The sequence below is a fragment of the Melospiza georgiana genome, chromosome 32, assembly GCF_028018845.1.
Source record: "Melospiza georgiana isolate bMelGeo1 chromosome 32, bMelGeo1.pri, whole genome shotgun sequence".
Classification (NCBI taxonomy): Eukaryota; Metazoa; Chordata; class Aves; order Passeriformes; family Passerellidae; genus Melospiza; species Melospiza georgiana.
Genome location: NC_080461.1, coordinates 2925079 through 2946603, shown reverse-complemented (window position 1 = coordinate 2946603; position 21525 = coordinate 2925079). Strand labels below are relative to the sequence as shown.

Here is a 21525-nt window from a genome sequence, read left to right as displayed (position 1 = left end):
TCAAGGTTGGAGGTCAAAAGGGGAGGGATTTTGGGGTAAAAATGGTGCTGTTGGGTCAAAAGGGGATTTTTGGTGAATGGGGGTGGATTTTGGGGTGAAAATGGTCAAATTTGGTGGAAAAGTCAAGGTTTGACCTCACTGGGGATGAATTTTGGGATGAAATTTCACCGTTGCATCTAAAGGCAATGTTTTGGTCAATGGGATGGATTTGGAGGTAAAAATGGCCCAAATTGGCTGGAAAAGTCAATGTCGGGTGGAAAACTCACGGTTGGACCGCAATGAAGACAAATTTTGCGATAAAAATTCCAAATTGGGTGGAAAAGTCAAGGTTGGACCTCAATGGGGACGGATTTTGGGATAAAAATGCCCAATTGGACACAAAAGTCAAGGTTGGATCTCAATGGGGATAGATTTTGGGATTAAAACCCCCAACTGAGTAGAAAAGTAGTAGAAAAGTCAACATTGAGTGGAAAACCCAACCCTGAACCTCAGCAGGACCAAATTTTGGCCTTAAATCCCCAATTGGACACAGAAGTCAAGGTTCGACATCAACGAGAATGAATTTTGGGATAAAAATGCCCAGTTGGGTGGAAAAGTCAAGGTTTAGTGGAAAAGTCAAGGTTGGACCCCAATGGGTATGAATTTTGGGATTAAAACCCCCAGTTGAGTAGAAAAGTCAACATTCGGTGGAAAACCCAACCCTGAACCTCAGTGGGACCAAATTTTGACCCCACAACCCCCCCAAAACCCCCCACTCCAGGAGTTTCCACCACAAAACCTCGGACATTGATGACCACAGCCCGGCTGGGTGGCGAGTGGAGGACGCGGCCACCGCGCCGGACGACACTGTAGGAGCAGGTGTGGAAGCCGCCGTCGTGGGGCCCGGTGACTGTGAAGGTGTGGACAGACGTCCGGCGGGACGTACGGACGTCGCTGGCCCAGCCTGAGGTGCCGTTGAAGCGGAAGGCCTGGATGCGGTCGGTGCTGGGCGGCGCCGGCGCGGCGCAGGAGATGGACACGGCATCGCCCACCAGGAAACGCGCCTTGGTCGGCATCACCGAGATGCTGGGGGCGGGAGGGGAGAGGTCTGGGGAGAAAAAAGGGGGAAATGAGAAAAAAGTCAATATTTTGGAAGTGGGAATGGAGAAGATGGAGAAGAACCTCCCATTTTTTCCCCAAAATCCTGACTCTTCCCAAAATTCTGATTTTGTTTTGGGTGGAGGAGGTTCCTCCATGACCCGCTTGGGTTGGGCTCAGATTGAGTTGAAAAAGCCCAAAAATGTCCCAAAAATTCCATTTTCTGGAGGTGAAAATGGGGAAGATGGAGAAGATAGAGAACCTCCTAATTTTTACCCAAAATTCTGATTTTTTTCCTAAATATCCGATTTTGTTTTGTGGAGGAGGTGTCACCATGTCCTTGGTTGAGTTGGACTTGGATTAGGTCCAAAAGGCCTAAAAATGACCCAAAAATTCAGAGTTTTTGAGGTGAAAATGGAGAAGATTTTGGAGATGGAGAACCACCAGCAGGTTTTTCTCAAAATCTTGATTTTTGTTGGTCATGGGAGGTACCACCATGACCCTGCTGGGGTTGGGCTTGGATTTGTCCAAAAAAGCCCAAAATAGGCCCAAAAATCAATTTTTGAAGGTGAAAACGGAGAAGAGGAGAAGATTGAAAAGAACCTCACAATTTTCCCCAAAACTCCTGAGTTTTTGTTGTTGTAAGAGGTTCCACCATGACCCACTTGGGTTGGGCTTGGACTGGGTCAAAGAAGGCCAAAAACAGTACCAAAATTGGAATGTTTTGGCATGGGAATGAAGAAGATGGAGAAGGTGGAGAAGAACATCCCAATTTTCCCAAAACCCTGATTTTTTTCCTCAAACTCTGATTTGTTTTTTTTTTTTTTTTGGATGAAGGAGGTCCCACCTTGACTCTTCTTGGGTTGGGCTAAGTTTGGGTCCAAAAAAGCCCAAAAGTGACCCAAAAATTCAAGTTTTGGAGGTGAGAATGGGGAAGATGGGGAAGATGGAGAAAAGGGGGAAGAAATACGTAGTTTTTCACAAAATCCTGACTTTTTTTCCTAAATTTTTGAAATTTTTTTGGATGGAGGAGGTGCCACCATGACCCTGCTTCAGTTGGGCTCAGACTGGGTCAAAAAAGTCAAAAAAAAAAAAAAAACCAAAAAATCTAAAACCACCCCAAAAGAAACCCCAGGGTCAGCAAATACCCTAAAACCACCGCAGAAAACCCCCATGGCTATCATAAACCCCCCAAACACCCAAAAGTTACCCCATAACCCCCCTGGGTGATCAAATACGCAAAAAAACCCCAAAACCATGCCCAAAATAAACTCCAGGGGCAGCAAATACCCCCCAAAACACAAAACCATCCCCAAAATATTCCCAGGGTTAGGAAATACCACAAAAAAACCCCAAACCATGCCAAAAAACCCCCATGTGTCGGCAAATAACCCAAAACCTCAAAACTCACCCCAAAATAAACCCCAGGGCCAGAAAATACCCCCAAAACAACCCAAAAAACTCCCGTGGACATGAAAAAACCCAAAAATGCTAAAAAACAGCCCTAAAGAAACATGGTTCAGCAAATACCCCAAAAACCCCCAAAACTCACCCCAAAACCAATCCCACGGTCATCAAATACTCCAAAACCAATAAATCCCCATATGTCTCCTCCCCCTCCACTTTTTCCCCAAATGCCCCATTTTCCCCCCAAAACCCCCTCACCTACCCATGACCACCACGGCCACGCCTTCACTGGGCGGAGCCTCCACCCAGGCCCCGCCCACCTCCTCCTCCAGCAGGCAGCTGAAATTCCCAGAAAATTCTGGCGAAATCCGCAGGAACACCAGCTGGGACCCATCACCAGTGACGTCACTGATGACGTCATCGATGAGGTCACCCGGAGTCAGCTCGACGCCATCGCGGAAGAAGCGGAAGCGGCGCCGGAAGTGACGTCGGCTCGCGGAACAGGTCAGGCGCAGCCGCTGACCCGCAGTGACCACGCCAGACGGAGGCTCCACCCAAAGCACAGGGGGCGGACACGGGTCTGGGAAAAAATTGGGGGAAAATCAGTCTTATCGGTGATTTTAAAATTCGGATTGGAAAAGAGTGAAAGTGGCTCAAAATTCGATTTTTGGGAGGAAAAAAAGCCTAAAGTTCAATTTTTTGGGTGGGAATGGAGAAGATGGAGAAGAACCACCCAGTTTTTCCCAAAATCCTGATTTTTATTGGTTACAGGAAGTCCCACCAGGACCCTGTTTGGATAGGGCTTGGATTCGGTCAAAAAGCCCAAAAATGGCCCCAAATTCAGTATTTTGGAGGTGGGAATGGAGAACGTGGAGACAATGGAGAAGATGGAGAAGAACCACCCAATTTTTCCCCAAGTCCTGATTTTACCCAAAACTCTGACTTTTCTTTGATGGAAGAGGTCCCACCATGGCCCTGGTTGGGTTGGGCTTAGACTGGGTGAAAAAAGGCTAAAAATGGTCCAAAATTTTGATGTTTTGGAGGTGGGAATGGAGAAGATGAAGAAGAAGCTCCCAAATTTTCCCAGAATTCTGATTTTTGATGACTTTAGGAATTTGGGGACCCCCTGGATGGTCCTGGAGGTGCCACCAAACAGGGGGAGATCCTGGGGTTGGGATTGGGTCAAAAAGCCTAAAGGTGGCTCCTGATAATTTCAGTATTTTGGAAAAAATGGGGGAAAAAAAGGAAATTGTCAATTTTGGATCTTCAGGTGGAGATTTGGGATCACGATGTGACCAAACTCAACCACACCAAACCAAACCCAGCCAAACCCAACCACGAACCAACAATGACTAAACCACACACAACCAAGGTCCAACCAAACCCAACCCAACCTTGACCCAACCCAACCTTGACCCAACCCAACCAAACCCAATTCAACCTTGACCCAACCAAACCAAATCCAACCCAACCAAACCAAACCCAACCTTGACCTAACCAAACTCAACCAACCTTCCCTCTCCTCACCTTGCTATCTCCTCACCTTTCCCCACACCCCTCCCCATACCCAAACCCTGCCGATTGCCCCTCAAAATCACCTTCCACCACCACTGCCACGGCCTCGCTGGGGTAGGAGGCAATCCAGCGCCCCTCGGTCATCTCCTCATAGCTGCAGCTGAAGTTCCCGGTCTGGTTCTGGCCGCTCCTCTCCACCCTCAGCCGGGCGCTTCCAGAACCTTCCACGATGCCCTCGGAGACCTCGAGCTCATCCCGGAGGAAGCGGAAGTGGCGCCGAGGGGCTTTGCTGGGCGGGGCCATGCAGAGGAAGAGGAGGGGCTGCCCTTGCACCGTGAGGCCCGAGGGTGTCACCGTCAGGTTGGGTTGGGTCGGGCGGTCTGGTGGGAGGAAAAGCGTCAGAGGTCAAGGTTGGAGGTCAAAAGGGGAGGGATTTTGGGGTAAAAATGGTGCTGTTGGGTCAAAAGGGGATTTTTGGTGAATGGGGGTGGATTTTGGGGTGAAAATGGTCAAATTTGGTGGAAAAGTCAAGGTTTGACCTCACTGGGGATGAATTTTGGGATAAAATTTCACCGTTGCATCTAAAGGCAATGTTTTGGTCAATGGGATGGATTTGGAGGTAAAAATGGCCCAAATTGGCTGGAAAAGTCAATGTCGGGTGGAAAACTCACGGTTGGACCGCAATGAAGACAAATTTTGCGATAAAAATTCCAAATTGGGTGGAAAAGTCAAGGTTGGACCTCAATGGGGACGGATTTTGGGATAAAAATGCCCAATTGGACACAAAAGTCAAGGTTGGATCTCAATGGGGATAGATTTTGGGATTAAAACCCCCAACTGAGTAGAAAAGTAGTAGAAAAGTCAACATTGAGTGGAAAACCCAACCCTGAACCTCAGCAGGACCAAATTTTGGCCTTAAATCCCCAATTGGACACAGAAGTCAAGGTTCGACATCAACGAGAATGAATTTTGGGATAAAAATGCCCAGTTGGGTGGAAAAGTCAAGGTTTAGTGGAAAAGTCAAGGTTGGACCCCAATGGGTATGAATTTTGGGATTAAAACCCCCAGTTGAGTAGAAAAGTCAACATTCGGTGGAAAACCCAACCCTGAACCTCAGTGGGACCAAATTTTGACCCCACAACCCCCCCAAAACCCCCCACTCCAGGAGTTTCCACCACAAAACCTCGGACATTGATGACCACAGCCCGGCTGGGTGGCGAGTGGAGGACGCGGCCACCGCGCCGGACGACACTGTAGGAGCAGGTGTGGAAGCCGCCGTCGTGGGGCCCGGTGACTGTGAAGGTGTGGACAGACGTCCGGCGGGACGTACGGACGTCGCTGGCCCAGCCTGAGGTGCCGTTGAAGCGGAAGGCCTGGATGCGGTCGGTGCTGGGCGGCGCCGGCGCGGCGCAGGAGATGGACACGGCATCGCCCACCAGGAAACGCGCCTTGGTCGGCATCACCGAGATGCTGGGGGCGGGAGGGGAGAGGTCTGGGGAGAAAAAAGGGGGAAATGAGAAAAAAGTCAATATTTTGGAAGTGGGAATGGAGAAGATGGAGAAGAACCTCCCATTTTTTCCCCAAAATCCTGACTCTTCCCAAAATTCTGATTTTGTTTTGGGTGGAGGAGGTTCCTCCATGACCCGCTTGGGTTGGGCTCAGATTGAGTTGAAAAAGCCCAAAAATGTCCCAAAAATTCCATTTTCTGGAGGTGAAAATGGGGAAGATGGAGAAGATAGAGAACCTCCTAATTTTTACCCAAAATTCTGATTTTTTTCCTAAATATCCGATTTTGTTTTGTGGAGGAGGTGTCACCATGTCCTTGGTTGAGTTGGACTTGGATTAGGTCCAAAAGGCCTAAAAATGACCCAAAAATTCAGAGTTTTTGAGGTGAAAATGGAGAAGATTTTGGAGATGGAGAACCACCAGCAGGTTTTTCTCAAAATCTTGATTTTTGTTGGTCATGGGAGGTACCACCATGACCCTGCTGGGGTTGGGCTTGGATTTGTCCAAAAAAGCCCAAAATAGGCCCAAAAATCAATTTTTGAAGGTGAAAACGGAGAAGAGGAGAAGATTGAAAAGAACCTCACAATTTTCCCCAAAACTCCTGAGTTTTTGTTGTTGTAAGAGGTTCCACCATGACCCACTTGGGTTGGGCTTGGACTGGGTCAAAGAAGGCCAAAAACAGTACCAAAATTGGAATGTTTTGGCATGGGAATGAAGAAGATGGAGAAGGTGGAGAAGAACATCCCAATTTTCCCAAAACCCTGATTTTTTTCCTCAAACTCTGATTTGTTTTTTTTTTTTTTTTGGATGAAGGAGGTCCCACCTTGACTCTTCTTGGGTTGGGCTAAGTTTGGGTCCAAAAAAGCCCAAAAGTGACCCAAAAATTCAAGTTTTGGAGGTGAGAATGGGGAAGATGGGGAAGATGGAGAAAAGGGGGAAGAAATACGTAGTTTTTCACAAAATCCTGACTTTTTTTCCTAAATTTTTGAAATTTTTTTGGATGGAGGAGGTGCCACCATGACCCTGCTTCAGTTGGGCTCAGACTGGGTCAAAAAAGTCAAAAAAAAAAAAAAACCAAAAAATCTAAAACCACCCCAAAAGAAACCCCAGGGTCAGCAAATACCCTAAAACCACCGCAGAAAACCCCCATGGCTATCATAAACCCCCCAAACACCCAAAAGTTACCCCATAACCCCCCTGGGTGATCAAATACGCAAAAAAACCCCAAAACCATGCCCAAAATAAACTCCAGGGGCAGCAAATACCCCCCAAAACACAAAACCATCCCCAAAATATTCCCAGGGTTAGGAAATACCACAAAAAAACCCCAAACCATGCCAAAAAACCCCCATGTGTCGGCAAATAACCCAAAACCTCAAAACTCACCCCAAAATAAACCCCAGGGCCAGAAAATACCCCCAAAACAACCCAAAAAACTCCCGTGGACATGAAAAAACCCAAAAATGCTAAAAAACAGCCCTAAAGAAACATGGTTCAGCAAATACCCCAAAAACCCCCAAAACTCACCCCAAAACCAATCCCACGGTCATCAAATACTCCAAAACCAATAAATCCCCATATGTCTCCTCCCCCTCCACTTTTTCCCCAAATGCCCCATTTTCCCCCCAAAACCCCCTCACCTACCCATGACCACCACGGCCACGCCTTCACTGGGCGGAGCCTCCACCCAGGCCCCGCCCACCTCCTCCTCCAGCAGGCAGCTGAAATTCCCAGAAAATTCTGGCGAAATCCGCAGGAACACCAGCTGGGACCCATCACCAGTGACGTCACTGATGACGTCATCGATGAGGTCACCCGGAGTCAGCTCGACGCCATCGCGGAAGAAGCGGAAGCGGCGCCGGAAGTGACGTCGGCTCGCGGAACAGGTCAGGCGCAGCCGCTGACCCGCAGTGACCACGCCAGACGGAGGCTCCACCCAAAGCACAGGGGGCGGACACGGGTCTGGGAAAAAATTGGGGGAAAATCAGTCTTATCGGTGATTTTAAAATTCGGATTGGAAAAGAGTGAAAGTGGCTCAAAATTCGATTTTTGGGAGGAAAAAAAGCCTAAAGTTCAATTTTTTGGGTGGGAATGGAGAAGATGGAGAAGAACCACCCAGTTTTTCCCAAAATCCTGATTTTTATTGGTTACAGGAAGTCCCACCAGGACCCTGTTTGGATAGGGCTTGGATTCGGTCAAAAAGCCCAAAAATGGCCCCAAATTCAGTATTTTGGAGGTGGGAATGGAGAACGTGGAGACAATGGAGAAGATGGAGAAGAACCACCCAATTTTTCCCCAAGTCCTGATTTTACCCAAAACTCTGACTTTTCTTTGATGGAAGAGGTCCCACCATGGCCCTGGTTGGGTTGGGCTTAGACTGGGTGAAAAAAGGCTAAAAATGGTCCAAAATTTTGATGTTTTGGAGGTGGGAATGGAGAAGATGAAGAAGAAGCTCCCAAATTTTCCCAGAATTCTGATTTTTGATGACTTTAGGAATTTGGGGACCCCCTGGATGGTCCTGGAGGTGCCACCAAACAGGGGGAGATCCTGGGGTTGGGATTGGGTCAAAAAGCCTAAAGGTGGCTCCTGATAATTTCAGTATTTTGGAAAAAATGGGGGAAAAAAAGGAAATTGTCAATTTTGGATCTTCAGGTGGAGATTTGGGATCACGATGTGACCAAACTCAACCACACCAAACCAAACCCAGCCAAACCCAACCACGAACCAACAATGACTAAACCACACACAACCAAGGTCCAACCAAACCCAACCAAACCAAACCCAACCCAACCTTGACCCAACCCAACCTTGACCCAACCCAACCAAACCCAATTCAACCTTGACCCAACCAAACCAAATCCAACCCAACCAAACCAAACCCAACCTTGACCTAACCAAACTCAACCAACCTTCCCTCTCCTCACCTTGCTATCTCCTCACCTTTCCCCACACCCCTCCCCATACCCAAACCCTGCCGATTGCCCCTCAAAATCACCTTCCACCACCACTGCCACGGCCTCGCTGGGGTAGGAGGCAATCCAGCGCCCCTCGGTCATCTCCTCATAGCTGCAGCTGAAGTTCCCGGTCTGGTTCTGGCCGCTCCTCTCCACCCTCAGCCGGGCGCTTCCAGAACCTTCCACGATGCCCTCGGAGACCTCGAGCTCATCCCGGAGGAAGCGGAAGTGGCGCCGAGGGGCTTTGCTGGGCGGGGCCATGCAGAGGAAGAGGAGGGGCTGCCCTTGCACCGTGAGGCCCGAGGGTGTCACCGTCAGGTTGGGTTGGGTCGGGCGGTCTGGTGGGAGGAAAAGCGTCAGAGGTCAAGGTTGGAGGTCAAAAGGGGAGGGATTTTGGGGTAAAAATGGTGCTGTTGGGTCAAAAGGGGATTTTTGGTGAATGGGGGTGGATTTTGGGGTGAAAATGGTCAAATTTGGTGGAAAAGTCAAGGTTTGACCTCACTGGGGATGAATTTTGGGATAAAATTTCACTGTTGCATCTAAAGGCAATGTTTTGGTCAATGGGATGGATTTGGAGGTAAAAATGGCCCAAATTGGCTGGAAAAGTCAATGTCGGGTGGAAAACTCACGGTTGGACCGCAATGAAGACAAATTTTGCGATAAAAATTCCAAATTGGGTGGAAAAGTCAATGTTGGACCTCAACATGGACAGATTATGGGATCAAAATGCCCCTGTTGGACCAAAATCCAACATTTTGGTCAATGGGGATAAATTTTGGGATAAAAATGCCCAATTGGGTGGAAAAGTCAACATTATGCCTCAATGATATGAACTTGGGACAAAATGATGGAGTTGGGTAGAAAACGCCACATTGGGTGGAAAAGTCAAGGTTGGACCTCAATGGGGACGGATTTTGGGATAAAAATGCCCAATTGGACACAAAAGTCAAGGTTGGATCTCAATGGGGATAGATTTTGGGATTAAAACCCCCAACTGAGTAGAAAAGTAGTAGAAAAGTCAACATTGGGTGGAAAACCCAACCCTGAACCTCAGCAGGACCAGATTTTGGCCTTAAATCCCCAATTGGACACAGAAGTCAAGGTTCGACATCAACGAGAATGAATTTTGGGATAAAAACGCCCAGTTGGGTGGAAAAGTCAAGGTTTAGTGGAAAAGTCAAGGTTGGACCCCAATGGGTATGAATTTTGGGATTAAAACCCCCAGTTGAGTAGAAAAGTCAACATTCGGTGGAAAACCCAACCCTGAACCTCAGTGGGACCAAATTTTGACCCCACAACCCCCCCAAAACCCCCCACTCCAGGAGTTTCCACCGCAAAACCTCGGACATTGATGACCACAGCCCGGCTGGGTGGCGAGTGGAGGACGCGGCCACCGCGCCGGACGACGCTGTAGGAGCAGGTGTGGAAGCCGCCGTCGTGGGGCCCGGTGACTGTGAAGGTGTGGACAGACGTCCGGCGGGACGTACGGACGTCGCTGGCCCAGCCTGAGGTGCCGTTGAAGCGGAAGGCCTGGATGCGGTCGGTGCTGGGCGGCGCCGGCGCGGCGCAGGAGATGGACACGGCATCGCCTACCAGGAAACGCGCCTTGGCCGGCATCACCGAGATGTTGGGGGCGGGAGGGGAGAGGTCTGGGGAGAAAATAGGGGGAAATGAGAAAAAAGTCAATGTTTTGGAAGTGGGAATGGGGAAGATGGAGAAGAACCTCCCAATTTTTCCCCAAAATTCTGATTTTTTTCATAAATATCTGATTTTGTTTTGTGGAGGAGGTGTCACCATGTCCTTGGTTGGGTTGGACTTGGATTTGGTGCAAAAGGCCTAAAATTGACCCAAAAATTCAGAGTTTTTGAGGTGAAAATGGGGAAGATTGAGGAGATGGAGAAGAACCACCTGGTTTATCCAACATGGTTTTTCCCAAAATTCTGATTTTTTTTGGTCATGGGAGGTACCACCATGACCCTGCTTGGGTTGGGCATGGATTTGTCCAAAAACGCCCATAATAGGCCTATAAATTCCATTTTTTGAAGGTGAAAATGGAGAAGATGGAGAAGAACCTTTAAATTTTTCCCCCAAATTGTGATTTTTTTTCCTGAAATTGTGGGTTTTTTTCGGGTGGAGGAGGTGCCACATTATCCTTGGTTGGGTTGGATTTTGATTAGTTTCAAAAGGTCTAAAAATGACCAAAATATTCAACATTTTGGAGGTGGGAATGGAGAAGAACCTCCCAGTTTTCCGCAAAATCCTGTTTTTTAGCAAATTCTGATTTTTTTTTTTTTTTTTTTTTGTTGGTTGGACGACGTGTCACTATGACGGTGGTTGGGTTTGGCTCAGATTGAGTAAAAAAAAATCACTAAAATGACCCAAAATTTCAATGTTTTTTGGAGGTGGGGATGGAGAAGATGCAGAAGAACCACTGAAATTTTCCCCAAATCCCAATTTTTTGGCCATGGGAGGTGTCATCATGATTCTGGTTGGGTTGGGCTCAGATTGGGTCCAAAAAGATCAAAAATGACTTAAAAATTCAGAGTTTTCAAGGCGGGACTTGAGAAGATGGTGAGGATAGAGAGAATGGAGAGAATCTACTCCATTTTCCCCAAAAATTCTGATTTTTTTCTCCTAAAACTCTAATTTTTTTTGGATGGAGGAGGTTACTCCATGACCCTTCCTGGATTTGGCTCAGGTTGGGTCAAAAAACCCCAAAATGGCCCAAAAAATGAATTTTATGGAGGTGGGAATGTAGAAGATGGAGAAGGTGGAGAGGATCCTCCAAATTTTCCCCAAAATTCTGATTTTTTTTTCCTAAATATATGATTTTTTTTGGGGTGGAGGAAGTGCCACCATGACCCTGCTTGTGTTGGGCTCAGATTGGGTCAAAAAACGCCCCAAAATGAACCAAAAATTCAAATTTTGGAGGTAGGAATGGAGAAGATGCAGATGAAGGTCCCAATTTTGTCCAAAATTATGATTTTTTTTGGAATTTTTTGTTACCTGAGGGCTTCACCGGCGGGAAAAGGATCAGGAGAGAGGCTGGAAAAAAGGAAAAATGGGAAATATTAAAAAATTGGGAAAATTGAGAAAAATGTTGAGGGAAAAATGAAAAAATTTGGAATGGAATCGAAATGAAAAATTACTTGTTAATTAATAATGAAAGGAATAAAAAATTAAAATAATTTAAAATAAAAAGGGAATTAAAATACTATTAAGAAAAAGAAAAATTTGGAATAAAAAATTAATTTATTTATTAATTAATACTTAGGGGAAAATTAATTAAAAGGAAAAATTAAAGGAAATTAAAAATGATTTTGAAATAAAAAGGAAATGAAACCGAATTTTCAGAAGGGAAAAATAATTAAAGAAAAAAATTTAAAAATTAATAGACAAAAAATGGGATAGAAAGGAAATAAAAATTATTTATTAACTATTAATAAGGAAGAAATTAGGGAAATTAAATGTAAAATAATTTCAAAATAAGAAGGATATTAATTATTGTTTTTAAAAGTAAATTAAAAATAAAAGACTAAAATTAAAAAAAATTAATAAAGAAAGAGAAATTAAAAATTATTTGTTAATTATTTTTTGGGTGAATGAATGGAAATTAAAAATAAAAATAATTTAAATAAAAGATAATTTTTAAAAGTAAATTAAAAATTCAAATAAAAGGAAAATGGAAATTGGGATCAAAAGGAAATTATAAATATTTATTAATTGATAATTAGGGGAAAATGAAATAAATGAAAATTAAAACAAAGCAAAAAATAAATTTTAAAATATTAAAATTTCCTTTTAAAAGAAAATAGAAAATAAAAGGAAATTTAAAAATGAAAATTAAAAATTATTTGTAATTATTAATTAGGGGAACTGAAATTAATAAAATAATTAAAATTATTTAAATTTCAAAGAAATGAAAAGAAATTAAAAGAGTATTTTAAAAATTAAATTAAAAATGAAAAATTAAAATAAAAAGGAAAAATTGAGATATAAAAGAACATTAAAAATTATTTTTCAATTAGTAATTAAAGGAAAATTTAAAAAGGGGAAATTGAAAAAAAAATTTAAATGAAAATTTCATTTTAAAAAGGAAATAGAAAATAGAAGGAAATTAAAAATAAAAATTAAAAAGTGAAAGAAAAAGGAAAAATTTGGAATTAAAAGGAAATTAAAAAAATTTCCTAATTATTAAATAGGGGTAAAGGAATTTAAAATTTAAAAGAATATAAAAGTAAAAAGGTAATTAAAAGTTAATTTTTAAAGAAAATAAGAATAGACATAAAAAATAAAAGGAAATAAATATTTATTAATTAGTAATTAGGGAAAATGAAATAAAAGAAAATTTGAAAAGGAACTAAAATGAAAACTAAAGAAAAATTAGAATAAATGGAAATAAAATAGAATTTTTGAAAGGAAATTTTAAAAATAAAAGGAAATTTTAAAATAAAACCTAATTTAAAGATAAAAAGAAATTTTTTAAAATTGGGAAATTGGGAAAATAGGGAGAGAGGAGGAGGAAGAGGAGGAAGAGCAGATGGGAAAATGGGCACGGAAATTAGAGAAAAAAAGGAAAAATTGGGGAAAAAGGGAGTAGAGAGGAAGAGGAGTTGGGATGAAGGGCAGGAAATAGGAAAAAAGGGAAAAATTGGAAAAATTGAGATGGAGGAAGAGGAGGAGGAAGAGTTGGGAAAATGACAATGGAAATTGGGGAAAAATGGGGAAAATGGGAGAGGGGAGGAGGAGGAGTCCAGAAGGGGGGGGGGTGGAAGGGAAATTGGGGAAATTGACTGGGGAGGAAGAGGAAGAGGAGCTGGGATGAGGGGCAGGAAAATGGTGGGAAAAAGGGAAAATTGAGGGGAAAAAAGGGATGGATGAGGAAGAGGAGGAGGAAGAGTTGGGAAAATGGGGATGGAAATTGGGGGAAAATGGGGAAAAATGGGAGAGAGGAGGAAGAGGAGGAAGAGGAACCCAGAAATGGGGAAAGGGGAATTTGGGGAAAATGGGGTGGGGAGGAAGAGAAGGAAGAGGAGGAAATGGGATGAAGGGCAGGAAATGGGGAGGAAAGGGAAAATTGAGGGAAAAGGGAGAGAGGAGGAGGAGGGGAAGAGGAGGCTCACCGAGCAGCAGGAGGAAGCTCAGCTGTGCCATGGCCCTCTCCCTTCCCTGGCACTGGCACTGGCCCTGGAACTGTCACTGTCCCCTCTCTGGCACTGTCTCCTCCCTGTCTCCCCTCCCTGTCCCCCCCCCATCCCCAAAGTGGCACCATCCTCGTCCTGTCCCTGTCCCCTCCCTGTCCCCCCCCTCTTCCTGGCACTGTCACTGTCCCCTCCCTGTCCCTATCACTGTCCCCCTTCTGTCTCTGTCACTGTCCCCGCCTTTCCCTCCCTGTCCCTATCACTGTCCCCCTTCTGTCCCTGTCCCTGTCCCCTCCTGTCCCTCCTTGTCCCTATCACTGTCTCCCTTCTGTCCCTGTCCCTGTCCCCTCCTGTCCCTCCTGTCCCTATCACTGTCTCCCTTCTGTCCCTGTCCCTGTCCCCTCCTGTCCCCCCTGTCCCTATCGCTGTCCCCCTTCTGTCTCTGTCCCTGTCCCCTCCTGTCCCCCCTGTCCCTATCACTGTCCCCCTCCTGTCACTGTCCCTGTCAAACCCCCGTCCCCTCTCTGTCCCCCCCCCCGTCGCCCCCATCGCCCCCCTGTCCTTGTCCCCGTCCCCATCCCTGTCCCTGTCCCTCCTTGTCCCACCCTGTCCCTGTCTTTGTCCCTGTCCCTGTCCCCATCCCCTCCCTGTCCCCTCCCCATCCCTGTCCCATCCCTGTCCCCTCGCTGTCCCTATCACTGTCTCCCTTCTGTCCCTGTCCCCTCCTGTCCCCCCTGTCCCTATCACTGTCCCCTTCCTGTCCCTATCACTGTCCCCTTCCTGTCCCTGTCACTGTCCCCTCCTGTCCCCCCGTCCCTATCACTGTCCCTTCCTGTCCCTGTCACTGTCCCCTCCTGTCCCCCCTGTCCCTATCACTGTCCCCTCCTCTCTCTGTCCCCTCCTGTCCCTGTCCCTGTCCCTACCTGTCCCCATCCCTGTCCCCAAAATGACACCATCCCCTTCCCATCCCTGTCCCCTCCCCATCTCTGTCCCTGTCCCCTCCCTCTCTCTGTCCCCCTGTGCCCAAAGTGGAGCCATCCCCTTCCTGTCCCTGTCACCCCCGTCCCGACCTCCTCCCTGTCACCTCCCTGTCCCCCCCATCCCTGTCCCCCCCATCCCTGTCCCCCACCGTCACTGTCCCTCCCTTTCCCCTCGCTGTCACCTCCCTGTCCCTGTCCCTGTCCCTGTCCCTGTCCCTGTCCCTGTCCCCTGTCCCCTCCCCCGTGTCCCCAATTTGGGGGGAAAAGTGGAAGCGGGAGTTGCGACACTGTGATGACGTCATGGGGACGCGGGGGTGGCTCTTGCGACACTTGGGGACATTCCAGGCTGGGGAGGGGGGGAGGGACACGGGGTGGGGAGGGAGGGGACATTGGGGGGGCACCAAGAGGGTGACAGCAAGGGGGTGACAATGAGAAGGTGACACTGAGGAGGTGACACCAAGGTGAGGGTGGCATCAGTGAAGGTGACACCAGGGTTAGTGACGCTGAGGTGAGGGTGACACCAACGTAGGAGTGGCACCCAGATTGGTGGCACCAGGGTTGTGGTGACACCAAAGTGACATCAAGGTGAGGGTGACACTGAGGTGAGGGTGGCACCGAGGTCAGTGACACTGAGAAGAAGGTGACACCAAGGTGAGGTGGCACCAGGGTGAGGGTTGGTGACACTGATGTGAGGGTGGCACCAAGGAGGAGGTGACATCGGTGAGGATGACATCAAGGCAAGGTGGCACTGAGGAAGGGGTGACACCAATGAAGGTGACACTCAGGGGAGGGTTGCACCAAGGAGGGGGTGGCAACACAGAGGTGGTACCAAGGAGGTGACATTGAGGTGAGGGTGGCACCAAAGTTGGTGACAATGAGGGGAAGGTGGCATCAATGAAGGTGGCACCAAGGAGGAGGTCACACTGAGGTTGGTGGTGACACTGAGGAAGTGACACCGAGGTGAGGGTGACACCAGGGTTGGTGACACTGAGGACAAAATGGCATGGAGGAAAAGGTGGCACTAAGGTGAAGGGGACACCAGGGTTGGTGACACCAAGGTGACATCAAGGTCAGGGTGACATCAAAGCTGGTGACACCAAAGTGAGGGTGACACCAAGGTGAAGGTGACACCAAGGTGAAGGTGACACTGAGAAGGAGGTGACACTGAAATGAGGGTGGCACCAAGGTTGGTGGCACAGAGAACAAGGTGACACTGAGGAGAAGGTGGCACCAAGGTGAGGGTGACACCAGGGTTGGTGACACTAAGGACGTGACACCAAGATCAAGGTGATGTTTTGCGGAGAAAAGAAGAAACCTCACAACTTTATAGAAGTTGTAAAGCCCGGTATGTTTATTTACGGTGCCAGACGCATATGGAGAAAATTCTCCTCAAAAGGCATGCATACCCCTGAAGATCTCAGGTCTCCTCTTATCCCCCCTTCCAAATGCATATGCATACAGTTTCACAATAGGTTCATACATATTCATTCCGCATGACATTTATCGCCAGTTCTTCTTTATCAAAGGAATTCCTAGGTTGGGGGCAAATTGACCTCGTGGTCTTTTCTGTTTTTCTTTCTCTGTCTCCTTGCTGTCTCGGCATGTGAGTTTTTCCTTCAGCTTTGGCCTCACAGACTTTTCACCGCTGCTAGACACTTCACCTAATTCAGAATGGATCTCTACTCTGTCTCATTCCCCCTTTTCCTAGGAAATAAGTAAATTCTTTTACTTAATGAAAACCTTCATGACAATAAGTGTCTTTTAATGCTTCACTATGTACGTTTGATAAAGAAGTTAGTACAGCTATTCGTTGTAGTATTCTCCAGTTCCAAATTAACAATATAATAGATAATCTTAAGCTTAGATAATCTCAACTAATATTAGTAAAACTACAATGGGGTGGCACAACTTATTAAAGATTCCATTTGCAGTTGGTGACCACCCAAAGATCACATCTCACCAGTGATGATCCATATTTTGTTTTATTCTTTGTAGAACTCTGATTATTTCCTTTATATCATGTTGGACAGTAATTAAGCTTTTCTTTCCACTTTCTTGGATTTCTTTCAAGACTTCCAATAGGTCTTGGTGCTTAATTAATTGTTTTACCAATGTAAGGTTCATCCTAATAGGGGTAGGTGGTAGTCTGTGATACATTGTGTAATTGGCTTTAATCAGCTGGTGGGATGTTACTGGTACTAAATACGAAAAATCACACCCAATAATCTTAACAAAATTACAAATACAGAGATTAGAATGGTTTCTACTAGACAGAATATCATCATTGCTATCAATTTGTACAGCAGCACAAGCAGTTCTCAAGCATACACCTTTTTCTAGTATATACGAGCACAGTTTTCTGGTCAGTGACTGGATGAATTTCAAAGTGGCAAATACTCTGTTCAGTGTCCAAACACAAATCTTGGGCATTACGTATGGTAAGCACAAAGGCAGTGGCCATATTAGAAACAGGATCATAGGTGAAATTCACCATAGTCTACCAGGATTGAAACTTCCTTTCAATATCAATTGCATTATCTCACACAATTTCTTGAATTTCAGCTGGAAAATTACTTTCACTCCTTTCCCATATAATCAGAGCTGCTGTTGCTTGTATCCATAACTGTGCTTGTATACAACTGAAAGCTAAAGACACATTATCTTGAATTATGCTAAGTGCTTCTAGTATCAGCTTGTGGTCTTGGTCCCCGGCCTTTTCATACTTCCTTACTTTGGCAGTACTTTTGAAATCTGTCACTGGCTAGTTCCTAATGCCAATAGAGATTACTGTAAAGGCTGCTTCAATTTTGTTAGGCTACCTGCTGCAGTGGCCAGTTTATTCATCAGTATTTCTGAATCAATTCAATTTAAAACTCCTAATCTTGTCCTTAATATGCCAGTTAGATGTTTGTTATGGGGAACAGGAACTGCTTTCTGTCCATGACCATCCCTCCCTGCCAGAGGGATGTGCTGGGCTCACATTGCAAATTCAGACACACTTCACAAGTGTATCTGACAGAGGTTTAGGTCATACTTGAGGCAGATGTTTGTTCTGAAATGTAGAGACCTCAGGGAATCTAACTTCTCTTTCCTCCTCTAAAGCACCTGATTTCTCAGATATGTGGCAAGCAGGAATGTTTCTCTTGGTTTACAAAACCTCATCCACCTTGCCCCTAGCTTCAGGTCTAAGCCTCAAGTAAATAATGAAGGGGAAATCTGAGAGAAGAGCTAAATTCATTGCAGTACTTCAGAAGAAACTGGGATCAGGTTTCTGCTACTTGAAACACTCAGCACAAAAGTGATGCTCAAAATCCTACAGCCTGCTGCTGAGCTCTGAGGGGCGGGTCTCTCTCTCTACCTCTTTTAAGCAGAATCTAACCGCCTCAGACTGGGACAATTACTGATCTAAATCTCAATAGGAATAGGGATAGCTATAAATAAAGAAAATCACCTTCCTTGCTTGGGTTAATTCACCACCTGCAGTTCAGCACCCTTTACCAGCCATTGCCTGAGTGTTCGGCCAACTAGCTTGGAAAATGACTTAAGGAAACTGATTTCTTGGTGTTCCTGGTTTTAGGCACCAGGAGAGCTGGCTCTTTCCTTTCATGTTCTGCTCTTGAGATATGCCTGTTTTTGTAACTATGTTTTCTAGCTCTCAAAGGAAGTTTTTAGGAAGGAGGAGCAGGCTGGTTGATTTTTGAGATGTTAATTTGTATTATCAACTCCACACATTTGAGAGACCATTCTGGATTGAATAATAGCTGTTGTTCAGTCATATTCTTTACTACGTTAGGTTCAAGTTTGGAGTTTGGGTAGAGTATGAACTAGTATGGGGTGTATAAGGCCCTGCTGTGGTAAGAAGTGCAGTGTCTACTTTCAATTCAAATGAAAGTTTGATAGCAATTTGAGCTCAAAGGCAGGTCACTTCTACAGGCTGTATCAAGGTGAAATTACACTAACAGTCTGATTCACTTAGGTTATCACAGACTTCCTGGTGTTCATATACACCAGGGGAGGTTCAGACACTAATTACATCTGGTCTCTCATAAGTCATCCTATTGATGACCCAGCACTTTACTTTGATTTCTTCTCCTCAGATTCTTTGAAGTGTTCACAGTTCCTGCTATTCTTGCTCCTCACATACCTGATTCTCATGGATTACTACAGTAGATATGTTTAAATCTTTTATCTCAGAAGGTTTTCTCATGGATCTAGTATACTGATTAAATGCCAGGGACCAAGGCCATTCAGCATTGCTTTGGGTAGAGGTACTCTCTAGTCCTAAAACTTCAGTTATAATTCCATACAAAACAATCTTGTAAACTAAAGTATGAACTACTCCCGACTGCAATATACTCATTTTGCCCGAGTAAGTTTTAGTCTCAGTTCATTGTCTCCTGGTGTCACTCTTGAAGGGGCTTCTGGGCCTTCTTCACACGAGAGTGATGGATCCAGGCATTCTGCTCCTTGATTTTGATTGCAGTGAAGGTGGTGAGAAGTACTTGCAGTGGTCTCTCCCACTGTGATTCTGAAGTCTTTTCTGTAAGAGACTTAACATATACATCATCCCCAGGCTATTTAACTTTCTGCTCCAGATGGCTACTAATTTGTTGCACTATTTTGGAAATGAAATGTGATTCTTTATCTGAGGATATTGTGGCTGGAACTCTGAAGCATGGTATTATTTCTTGTAAAAATAATCTGGTCACCTCTTGAGCTTTGACAGTTCTGGTGGGGAATGTTTCTGGCCACTCTGAAAATGTATCTATTAATACTAGTAAATACTGATACCCCCCTTTCCTTGGGAGTTCTGAAAAGTTGATTTGCTACTGCTGTACAGGCCCATGGCCTCTCTCAGTCTGACCGAGTTTTGCCCTGGGGGGTTATTTTGGGGTTAGTCTGGAGGCAAGGATCACATTGTCGGCTTACCTGAGTGATAGTGGCATATAAATTCCTGACAACGATACAACGATTCTTTCAATCAGATGTGTGTTCTAGAAAGCCTGTGGAAATTACTACTTCAAAGTCAACACTTCATTTCAATGCACTCTGTATCACTTGCAGCCTTGGTCATTTCGAGAAAGGAGCCACACTCTATAAAAGGCTTCTAAGTAGTTAGGCCTTAGTGTGTTTTCTAGTGCCCTTCTTTCACTAGTAACTACGAAAATGGTAAGGGATTACTAGCTCTCTTTCAATGGTAGCTCACCCCTTGCAGTTGTACGTCTCTTTTGATTAGTATTATTGTATTATGGCTTACTTTCGAGGAGAATCTGTACCTCACCCTTTGCTGCTTTCTTTGCCTCTCCATCCGCCAGCTCATTTCTTTCCTCCAATTTTAAGCTCACTGTCTAGTGTGCCTTAATATGCTCTTAATATGTCTTTTTAGGTAGCTGAAGTGCTTCTAGCAGCTGGATTGTCTCTTCTTTTCCTGTGAGGTCAGCAGTCCCTTCTCCTTCCAGATGGCTCCATGTGCATGCACAACTCTGAATGCCTTTTGCTGTTTCTAAGGCATGGGTCAATGCATTTATCTCAGCATTCTGTGCAGAGGTACCTGTTGGTAAGGGTCCAGACTCTATTACCTCTCTGCAGGTAGTCACTGTGAACTTTGCAATGTTGCTTTCCACTGGCAATGTAGCTGCTCCTGTCAGTGAACCAGGTCTCTGCATCATCCGGAGGAGTGTCCTTTAAGTCTGGGTGGCTGGAGTAGGTAGCTTCAATGGTCTCTAGGCAACTATGGTGTACTGCTTCTCCTTGATTCCACTGAGAAAAGAAGCTGGGTTGACAATATTAGTCACCACTATCTCTACATCATCTTGCTCTACCATGATGGCCTGGTATTTCAAAAACCTCTGTGGTGAAATCCAGTGGCCACCCTTTTCTTCCAGTACTGTGGACACTGTGTGGGACACTAGCACAGTCATTTTTGTCCCAGGGTAAACTTGCGTGCCTCTTGAATATTCAGCACAACTGCTGCTACAGCTCTGAGGCAACCTGGCCATCCTTTGGCTGTGGCATCTAGTTGCTTAGAGAAGCAAGCAACTACCCTCTGGTATGGACCCAAGTCTTGAGCCAATATTCCCAGGGCAATTCCTTGCGTAGAAAAATAGAAAGAATGCTTTACTTACATCTGGAAGTTTCAAAGCTGGAGCCGACATGAGGGCACTCTCTAGCTGGTGAAAGGCCCGTGTGGCATCTCTTGTCCACTGGAGATCTCTGTTTCCGTTGGCAAAAAGAGCATAGAGGGGTCTGGCGAACAGTCCATAATTATAAACCCACAGCTGGCACTCCCCTGCCATGCCTAAGAAGGTTTGGAGTTCTTTCATTGTCAGGGGTTTCAGGGTTTGGCATAGGGCTTCCCTGCCTTAAAGTCTGCTGCTCAGCACTCACTTTTTACCCCAGGTAGATTACCTTCTGTTTCACTACCTGTGCCTTTTTCTTTGAGACTCTGTGTCCTTGGAGTCCTAGGAAATTCAAAAGGCTTACCATCCAGGCTTCTCTTGCTTCCCTCATCTGAGTGGCTACTAGAAGATCATCCATGTACTGCAACAGCCTCCTTTCCTCTTGTGGAGCTTCCCAGGACTCTGGGTCTTTGCAAGCTGTTCTCCAGTCGGAGTGGGGAATCTTGAAGCCTTCAGGCACATGGACTATGTGAGCTTGTGTTTGAATGAAAAAATTTTCTGGCTTGCTTCGTGGATAGGGAGGCAAAAGGAGGCATCTCTTAGGCCTAAAACAGTGAACCAGGTTAGCTCAGGTGTTAAAAAAGTTAGTAAAGTATATGGATTTGCTACCACAGGGTATAAATTCTGTGTTATCTTATTGACAGCCCTTAATCCAGTACTATCAGTTATTGGGCTGATTCCTTCCTTATCTTCCTTTTGAGGGTACTACTCAGTTCTCACTAGTTGTGTTCTTTCCTGAAGCTTGATGCTCATGGGGGAGCATCTT

At 45.5% G+C, this 21525-nt stretch overlaps 1 protein-coding gene across 1 annotated transcript in view; it reads right to left on the bottom strand.

Moving 5' to 3' along the window:
- The window catches only part of LOC131094995 (uncharacterized), a 65693-nt gene that overhangs the window by 17289 nt on the left and 26879 nt on the right, over positions 1-21525 (bottom strand). The window contains exons 3-10 of the mRNA XM_058042588.1: positions 11466-11504; positions 9800-10108; positions 8501-8797; positions 7150-7467; positions 5183-5491; positions 4083-4379; positions 2747-3064; positions 779-1087 (exon numbers count right to left, since the gene is read on the bottom strand). Of these exons, the coding sequence (XP_057898571.1) occupies positions 779-1087; positions 2747-3064; positions 4083-4379; positions 5183-5491; positions 7150-7467; positions 8501-8797; positions 9800-10108; positions 11466-11504 (2196 nt within the window). The remainder of the gene's footprint in view (positions 1-778; positions 1088-2746; positions 3065-4082; positions 4380-5182; positions 5492-7149; positions 7468-8500; positions 8798-9799; positions 10109-11465; positions 11505-21525) is intronic.